Genomic DNA, 9,539 nt, shown 5'->3' with positions numbered 1-9,539 from the left:
CGGCGGGGGCCACCACAGCGGCACAAAAGGGGGCTGCCGTCCCCAGCACTGCTTGCGTCACCGCTGTCTGCATTTGCCCTGTTCTGAGTGCTTTACATGTTTGTATCTTCTGTAATCATTTTTTTAAGTAAAAAAAAAAAAAAAAAAAAAAAAACCCATGAAAAAGATTCTTCGTTTTCACTGGTTCACTTCTTCTGTGAAGGGCCAGATGGTCAATATTTACGCTTGCGGGCCAGACAGTTCTGACTGAATGACTCAGTGGCCGCTGGAAGGTGAGAGCAGAGGCTTACGGGGGTGGGCGTGGCTGCGCGCCGCTGAAACTTTATTTATAGGCACTGAAATGTGAATTTTATATGCTTTTCAGATGGCACACCAAAATAGTCCTCTTTTTTTCCTTCTCCTCCATGCAGATGACCAAATATCTACTTCTTCTAGAGATCTGGGCCCCTGTCCACAGTTTCTGGCTCCCAGTTCCCCAAACCCTTGGAATTTCCTAAATGTTGAGAGCTTAAAACGGTCTCTGAGATTAATAAGTGACTTTTGAGAAGCGCTTAAAGAGGACCCCCCCCAACACACACACACACACACACACGCACACACACACACGCACACACACACACTGACTGCCAGGGGAATCAACCACGAATAGAAGGTTGGAATCTTCACCCCTCGGGCCTCTGGGGAGGGGAGACGTAGAGGCTGAATCACCCAGAGCTAATGATTCATCATCCGTTACGTCTATGTAACGGAAGCTCCATAAAAGCCCAAAAAGATGGGGTTCGGAAGCTTCCGGGTTGGCAAACGCGTGGAGGTTTGGGGAGGGTGGCGCCGTGGAGAGGACAAGGAGGGGGGAGGCAGTCTTGTGGGACTGAGCCCTCAACCCGGGGACTCTGGGTGGATGGTGTCAGAACGGAGCTGAATGACAGGACACACCGCTGGTGTCTAAGAATTGCTTGTTGGTGTGGGGAAGCCCCACCCTCCCAACACACACATACATGATGCACTTGGGTCCAGGAACCAAAGACAGTCTTAGCTTGTGGCTACAGGAAAACAGGGTAGGCCAGATTTGGCCCATGGGCCGCAGGGTGGTTTTAGAAATATCGCAGGTCAGCCGTGGTTGGCTGTGTTCTCTTTCTCTTTAAAATGTTTTTTTCCCTCCTAATTGTAAACCAGGGAATAATTATGCTCAGCTCCAGAAAACTGGGAGAACACAGCAGAATATCAAGATGGAAACAACCTTCAATAAATAGGTCTTAAACATCTGGGGGATGAAGCGCCCCAGCAAAGCTAAGTAGGTCCTGGGGATATCACCGAGCTCCTGGATACAGCCACACCTGAAGCCCTCCCTGCATTCTGCAGCTCTGAGTCTGCGAACCTTCTGTGGGCTCGGCACTGGTCCCCATGAACCAGACAGATGCCCCGGTGATGACCAACTCCCTGTGGGCTCACCTGCTTGCTTGCAGGAGAAAGCAAAAACAATGATGTCGTCAAAGGACCAGGTGTAGTCAGGGTGGGGAGGGTAGAATGCCAAGTTCCTGGATGCCGCCTTCCGCAGGTCGATCAGGAAGGTCGAGTGCACCATGGGCACCGCAAAGCAGCCCCGGCGGTCCCGCTTGCGGATGGGGATGTAGGCGGGTGTGCGTTTGTAGTAGCCCTGCGGGGGGAAGGGGGGCAGAGTTCCGTACGGGGGTCCCTAAAGGTGAGGCAGGGGCCTGGGACAACGGGAGGCATGGGACAGCTTGGGAGAGCAAGGCCCAGATGCCAGCCTCTGGCTGCAGTGGGCATNCTGTCCGCCTGCAGACCTAGCTCAACACTTCAGATCAGAAAGGAGCCACTGGGGGTGCCTGGGGGGCTCAACCGACTCTTGACTTTGGCTCAGGTCATGATATCATGGTTTGTGAGAGTTCGAGCCCCATGTCAGGCTTTGTGCAGATAGCACAGAGCCTGCTTTGGATTCTCTGTCTCCCTCTCTCTGCCCCTCCCCCCACTAGCTCTCTCTCTCTCAAAAATAAAGATTAAAAATTTTTTTTTAAAAAAAAAGAAAGGAGGCCATAGGGAAGGAGGAAATCAGAAAGCCGAGAAAGGGCTGGATCTTCGCGATCCTTTGATTTCCACCGGACAGCTTCAAGGAGGTTGGGGGGAATCTTTTAGAAAAGAATGTTTCTTTTAGAAACATTCGGAGGTTGGTCTCTCTCTTCATCATACCTTTACAACTGTAATTCTTAGAGTATAATAACATTTAGGCTTCTATGACATATTTAAAAAAAACAGAAACCATGAAATTGTTTGAAATGGTGAGTTTGGGGCACCTGGGCGGCTCAGTCAGTTAAGCGTCTGACTCTTGATTTCGGTTCAGGTCATGGTCTCACGGTTCATGGGTTTGAGTCCCACGTCAGGCTCCATGCTGGCAGTGTGGAGCCTGCTTGGGATTCTCCCTGTCTGCCTCCCCTGTTTGCGCACGCTCTCTCTCTCTCTCTCTCTCTCTCTCTCAAAATAAGTAAAAATAAACAAACAAAGCTGAGTTTTATGTTATGTGAATCACACGTCGATTAAGAAGACAGGCAGAGGCAGGAAGGGTCCTGGCTCCAGCCACCGAGCCCCATTCCTGTGGCGTGGCCCCCACTCCGGCACCCACCCTTTCACTCCCCCTGGAGTTGCCTACAACCCCAGCCTCCTCCCTGGGGTGAGACTTGTGGCCCAGGCTAGGTCCGTCGGAACCTGGCATTCTCCTGGCTTCCGTAATGGGCTCAGGTGTGGGAGGAGACGAGACAAGGCCCAAAGCGGACTTTGGCCAGACGGTGCTGGGATCACACCTCAGGAGTCTGAAAATGAAGCCTCCAAACGATGGAGGAAGATGGGAATGTTGTCTGAACACCTAGATCAAGCTGTGCCTGAAGTCCTATCCTGGCACCACTACTTCCTAGCCGTGTGAGCTTAGGCAAGTCAATTCCTCTCTGTTTCCGTTTCTGCTTCAGTAACTGGGAAGGGGGTGGGGAGGAGAGGGCACAACCACTGACCCTCCCTGAAGAAGCCACTTAAGGATTATCACAATGATGTTGTGAAATGCTCACCATGACGTGATATAAGTCAGACTCCAGCCACAGCCCCCTACTTGCTCACCCTTCCCCCCCGCCCCCACCCTACCCGAGAAGCCCTCTGACCTGGGAAGTCATCCCGCACCAGAAGTTGGAGTAGGCAGCCCGCGAATCCAGCATGGGGGCCACCACCGTCTTATTCTCCACCATGAGGAGGCTCAGTGTGTCAGGGTTGAGGATCAGGTTGTCTGCATCCACAAACTGCAAAACACACATTATAGCATCAGCGTGGCCCTGGGACTGACCTGGGCGTGCCAGGCTCCGAGCAGCGGGGGCTGAGGCGAGAGTCCCACGGGGGAAGGGGGGGTCTGGGGATCCTGGAGTAGCGGCTGTGGTCCTGGAAACGGCCTGGCTCCCCGCGTGACAAGCCAAGTCATGCTCCTACAACACACTAGGCGGTGCAAGAAGGGACAGACCACCCAGCACGACGCAGCACAAGTCGGTCCCAGAAGTGACACTGGCGAGATGCAGATCGTGACAGCGCGTGCACCTGCGGCTCCATTTATGGGACCTTTGAAGACAGGTGGGCGCCGGAGGACCGAGGACAGAGGCCACCCCTGCGCGGAGCGGCTGGGGGGGAACGCACTCCTTTCTGCTGTAAATGAGATGCTGACAAAGAGCGTAAAAAAGTCAGATCTTTACATAAGCCTTTTGTTCTTTCCTCAGATGCCTTCAACGTTGGGGTAAAAAGATGGTAACTTGCTTGCTGCAGCTCGGAATGAAATCTACCAACCCAGGCACAGGGTCACCATGGGGGATGGGCTGCTGGTTCCCCCCCCCCAACACCACGTGTCACGAACACTCTCCAGCAAGGCCACGCCAGGATGTCGTTTGTCACACGAGCCGGGGACGACCCAGGGGTCTGGCGGTGGCGAACCCACTTGGGAAGTTCAGGCCGCGTGTCCCGCCACAGAGTGAGCCGAGCCTGTTAGAACCGCGCAGAAACCAATCAGGGAAGGGGCATGAAGACAGGCAGGCACGGTGCCATTCTGCTCCTGGGGACGCACCAAGATACTCGGAAACAGGGAGGTGGCACTCACATGTCCACGTTGGCAGCGGCAGCCAGACGCTGGAAATGACCCAAGCGTCCGTCGATGGCAGAACGGATAAACAAAACGTGATCCATCCATTCGGTGGAACATTACTCAGCCACAAAAAGGAACAGAGCTGGGGCACACGCTACCACGTGGATGAACCCTGAGAACATCGCGCTCAGTGAAGGAACCCAGACACAAAAGGCCACGTGGTGTTGGGTTCATTTCCGTGAAATGCCCAGAGCAGGCGCATCTATGGACAGAGTGGTGGCTGCCGAGGGGCTGGGGAGAGGAGGAGTGGGCAGTGACTGCTCCTGGGGACAGGAGGGTCTCCTTCTGGGGTGCCGGGAATGTTCTGGAACTAGACAGAGGCTGTGGTTGCACAACATAATGAACATACTAAATGCCACTGAGTTGTTCACTTTAAAACAGTTAATTTTATGTGATGTAAATTGCCCCTCAATTAGAAAACACAGAAAAGTGGCCAGAAAGTGAGTCTCCTTGGGAGGTAAGATTATAAGGTTTGCTTGTTGTTTTCTTTCCTAAGTTTCTTATTTTTTTTGCCCTTGTATATCTTCTTACAAGTAACACCTATACCGTTTGCAAAAAGAGAAAAAAAGAGGGTCCTTTTTCCCCCTTTTTAACTTTTTTTTTNCTCTCTCCTAGAAATAAACAAAACATTAAAAAAAAAAAAAAAAAGAGGTCCTTTCCGTAACAATTTTAAAACACCCGACAAATGATTCCACATCCCAGTGCGGATTTCCACAGTCCCCAGTTACAGAGAAAGACTGGTGAGCCACAAGTTTCTTTGCATTTCACACTAACATGCTGCGTTCCACCCAAGTCTGTGGAGGGAAAGAAGTGCAAGCGGCCAGCCTCAAACCCGGGGAGGCAGAGGAGGCGCTCTGTGCTAGATGGTTCCAAAAGGGTCCAGTCTCATCTCTGCACCTCACTGGTTCCGAGAGCCACCAAGCATACTGTCACCTAGCTCTCTAAGCCTCCACCTTCCTGTCTGTAAATGGTCTGATAAGACATCAACCTATAGGGCTCCCAGAAGACTCTGTTCCATTCTTTTCTTATTTTTTTCTCCCGCTTTAACAAAAGAAAAAATAATTTACAAAGGGTGTTCCGGTCTTTCTCCTCCACCCTCACTGCAGAGTCAGGGACATGGGGTCCTCCTGGCACCCTCACATCTAGTCCCTGAGCAGAGCCTGTCCCCTCAGCCTAAAAAGGCATCCTGAATCCACTTCCTTTTCCATAGCCCTGCTCTATAGCGGCCTCTGCCCTGGCCTCCTGCTATCCCCATTCCCGGCCCCACACAGACCCTGCTCCCCACGGTGTCCACCAGGCTTCTGAAGATCATAAATCAGAACACGGCTCTCCCTGCTCACACACCCTCCATGGCTCCCCATTACCCCCAAAGTAAAAACCAAATCTCTCCCGCGGTCTGCGTGGTCTGGCCCCCACCCACCACTTCGGCCCCCATCACCCCTCCAGCCACACTGGCCGCCTCGCCAGCCCTTGTATGCCCCAAGCTTGTGCCCTGCTCTGTTCCCTCTACCTCAGACACTGTCCCCCACGTCCCCGAGGCTGGCTTCTTTGTTCCTTCAGATCCACCGCTAGGGTCCCCTCCCAAGGGAGGCCCCCCAGCCTGCTCACTCATCACCGCACACTGATTATGCCATCTGTTGTGGATTGAATGCGGGCCCCCAAAAACGGTATGTTGAAATTCCGACCCCTGGTAACCTGTGACTGTCATCTTAACAGGGTCTTTGCATGTGTAACCAAGATGTAGGTTAAGATGGGGTCAGGCTGTAGTAGGCTGGACCCTAAATTCAATGACTAACGATCTGCTAAGAGGAGACAGAGAGAGGAGTCCATGTGACCCCAGAGGCAGACGACTGAGCGATGTGGCCACAAACCAAGGAACACGCGAAGCCCCCAGAGGCTGGAAGACAAGAGGAAGGATCCTCCCCTACAGCCTTCAGAGGGAGCACCACGGACACCCAGACTTCAGACTTCGAGGCTCCAGAACGGTGCGGCAACAAACTTCTGTCGTCGTAAGCCCCTCTGTGTGGCACCTTTGTCACAGTGGCCCCAGGACACTGATCCGCCACCCGCCACCTTTCCATGATCACAGCACCGGCTGCCTTTCTGTATGTCCTTGCTCAGTTTTGTTTTCTGGTCACGTCCACCTTTCTGGGGACACTAGGAAGGCAGGGTGTGGCCCATGCTGACCCTCCCCGTGTCCCCGTGTCCGACACGCGGATGGAGGGCAGGGGAGAGGCTCACAGATGTCTGCTAACTAGGTAAGTAAAGAAGGTGCAGACCATGGCTCAGGGCCTGGCGTGTAGATGGAGACCGACCACAGGTCCGGTCAGGCTGGCATTGGTGCCCTCGGCCTCCGTGGGGAGCCAGGCCCAGCCGTCCGTGCCATCCAGCCCCACCCGCACCAGGGGAGGAGGTCACGTCCAGATGGAGGCGATGGGGCTGCATCTGCAGGTACGAGCCTTAACATTAGGGCACGCGATCCTGAACCGTCCCTTCCTCCGGGCGCAATGGCCGGCCCAAAAGGAAGTGAAAGTCAGGCCTCAACTCCAGTGCCCCCCCGAGCCCCCACCCCATCCCCTAGCTTCCCGAAATTCACCCAGAGGACGTTATCCTGGGCTGTGCGGAAGTGGCAATAAAGAGGAGATAACCTCAGGGTCCAACCACAGGGGGGAGTTAGGAACACAGTCTGATGATTAAGAGCCCAGGGGGGGCCCTGGATTGAACCCCAGCTCCCCTGCTGACTGGCTGTGTCACCTCTGACCACTCACACCCCCTCTCAGAGCCTGTTTCCCTCTGTAAACGGGGTTAAAGTTGGTGGCTACATCCCACTGATCTGCCTTCCCTCGGCCACCCAGACCTCCCCCGCCACCTGGGAGCAGCCGGGCCGAGAAACTCACCAGGATGTAATCGGCCCACATGTCCCGGGCAGACTTCAGGGCCGCCTGGCGCAACTTCATAACGTGCTCATAGCGCGAGTCGGACCAATGTTTGGGGCCTTCCTCGTCCGGGTAGGACCTGCGGAGAGGCAGCTGTGATGCAGGAGGCATGGGGCACCATCACGACCCAGAGGGCAGTGGTCAGGGAGGGCTTCCTGGAGGTGGGGATGTGTGGGCTGGCTCTGAAAGCTGGGAGGAAGCGAGAGGAGATACCTGGCGGAGGGAGCCCAGGGCACACTGCAGAGTAGGAAGAAAGCTCTGGAGATGGGGGTCGGGGCCCCTATGCCTTGCAGGGTCATTCCTGAGGGTAAGGGGAACCACTGGGACAGGACACACAGCAGAAGTAAACTTGGACCCTGTCTGCCCAGACTCGGAATCTGGTTAGGAAAAAAAACCATTAAAGGATTAAAGAAACCAGGGGTCAGCACTGCCCAGGGGCTCACGGGGAGGCTAAGTAGCAGAGCTGGCTGAGGGGCACAGGGCGACACTGGGGACAGGGCAGTAGGCGTCATCGGCCGGGAAGACAAGAGCCGGAGGGGAGACAAGTGCCAGGGCAGAGGTCCCGCTGGAGGACTGTGGCCCTTTGAAGCCGAGGGCCAGTCAGAGCAGCCAAGGCCAGCCCCTAAGGCTGCAAAGCTGGGCCGGAAAGTTGGGGGTGGGGACTCACGAAAGGTGAGTGAATAAGGGCGGAGCCCGGCCCGCTGGAGGCGGGGTCTGAAGCTCACCTGGGCTCCTCCGCCGGCCGCCACTCCACAGAGTGGTACAAACTCTTTACAGCCACCAGCCATTCCCGAAGCACAGCCGACGTGTTGTCCGAGTTGTGGTCCGTGGCCACCCTGCGGACAGGCAGGGACAGGCGGCGTGAGGTTGGGGAGATTGAGGCATGACGGGACGGGGCTGGGGAGCCAGGGCAACAACAGACTCCATACCCCAAGCTGGCCTCCTACTAGCTGATAGCCCTGGGCAGGACCCTATCCCCACCCCTGTGTCATCTGAAATACACAGGACGGAGGACAGGATCCTGCTCACTGGGCTGCAGAGGGGCTTAAACGAGCTCATTTTGTTAAAGCACATCAGACGTTGTTAGTACTATTGAGCATCTAGGATCTCATAACCACATCAAGTACTAAATATGTACAATCTAAATTTACTTTTTTTTTCAAAATTCATTGAGAAAGAGCAGGAGAGCGAGAGAATCCCAAGCAGGCTCCATGGTCAGCACAGAGCCAGACGTGGGACTCGAACCCCTGAGCCGGGAGATCATGACCTGAGCCAAAATCAAGAGCCAGAGACAACTGACCGAGCCACCCAGGCGCCCCTGTGCAATTTAATTTTAAAATGTCTACAGTGTATCATATACCCTCACCCTACCTTCCTCCACTGTCTCTTAGGAGCAACACCACCTTATAGTTGGCTATGGTTACTTATTAATTCAACAAACATTTCTTGGGATTATCCAGGCTAGGGAATCTGGGATGGAGAGGTGAGAGCCATTTAAGAGTCCAGGTTAACCATAAAGATGAGAACTATCCTCCCCCCCACCCCAAATCGTGATGAAGTCGCCAACAACAGCGATGATTAATGATGATAATAAGATTAGTAGCCACAGCTCTGGTCCATTGAGCACCAAGCCAGAGATGCCAGGCACAAGGGCTTCCCTGACATTAACTGGTTAACGATCCGCAATTACAGTGATGCCCCCATTTTCCAGATGAGGAAACTGAGGCAGGAGGCGGGCAGTCGCCAGTCTGGCAGAAGTCTGCCCCATTCCCCTTACAGGAAGGATTCACTTCCCCCCTTGGCCACTAGGGTCCGGTAACCCACCCACCCACGCTGGTTAGAGGGCAGGGGATCTGACTCAGGCTGGGCTCAGGATCCAAAGGAGCAGAAGCCGAAAAGTCTTTCCGTTAGTGGAAGTGCGGTGCGGGCCGCGGGGTCTCCAGGTTCCCCTTCTTCGGAGCTGTGGGTGCTCGGAAGGGGGTCTGAGGGCTAGTCCCAGGCAGAGAGCGGCCCAGCCCCGGGCTGGGCACCAGAGGTCCCGGATCTGCAGGGTGNCGCCTTTAAGCCGCTTTTCTGCCGGCGGACGCGGACCCCGCCTTGAAGAGGCCAGCGGGGGCCCCGCCCTGCCGCGCGCCTTAAAGGGGAGGAGCGCCTGGAGTGAATCAGCCGTCTGGGCCCGTCTCCCAGGCCCCGCCCCCAGGACGGCCTTAAAGGCACAGAGAGCTCATAGCCTTCCAATCTGACGTGATTCTGTGCCTTAAAGGTGTCACAGCTCAGAACAAGCCCAGCCTCCCGACACCTACCCCCGCTGGCCCGACCGCCTGTTACTCCACCCAACCTCTATCGGAATAAAACTCAATCTGTGCCTCCAGGCGCAACTGACGAGTTAGGACCTGGTTACACCGGGATGTCCCTTAGGGCCG

At 55.0% G+C, this 9,539-nt stretch overlaps 1 protein-coding gene across 1 annotated transcript in view; it reads right to left on the bottom strand.

Annotated features, from left to right (window-relative positions):
- The window catches only part of COLGALT1 (collagen beta(1-O)galactosyltransferase 1), a 22,477-nt gene extending 14,434 nt beyond the window's left edge, over positions 1-8,043 (bottom strand). The window contains exons 1-5 of the mRNA XM_077777005.1: positions 8,039-8,043; positions 7,842-7,952; positions 7,078-7,195; positions 3,162-3,296; positions 1,450-1,654 (exon numbers count right to left, since the gene is read on the bottom strand). Coding sequence (XP_077633131.1) covers positions 1,450-1,654; positions 3,162-3,296; positions 7,078-7,195; positions 7,842-7,952; positions 8,039-8,043 — 574 coding nt within the window. The remainder of the gene's footprint in view (positions 1-1,449; positions 1,655-3,161; positions 3,297-7,077; positions 7,196-7,841; positions 7,953-8,038) is intronic.
- Positions 8,044-9,539: the final 1,496 nt, after the last annotated feature.

Source organism: Crocuta crocuta, unplaced genomic scaffold (assembly GCF_008692635.1).
Source record: "Crocuta crocuta isolate KB4526 unplaced genomic scaffold, BGI_CrCroc_1.0 scaffold77, whole genome shotgun sequence".
NCBI classification, from domain to species: domain Eukaryota; kingdom Metazoa; phylum Chordata; class Mammalia; order Carnivora; family Hyaenidae; genus Crocuta; species Crocuta crocuta.
The sequence above is the reverse complement of the archived record's forward strand: the minus strand, read 5'-3'. Positions and strand labels throughout refer to the sequence as shown.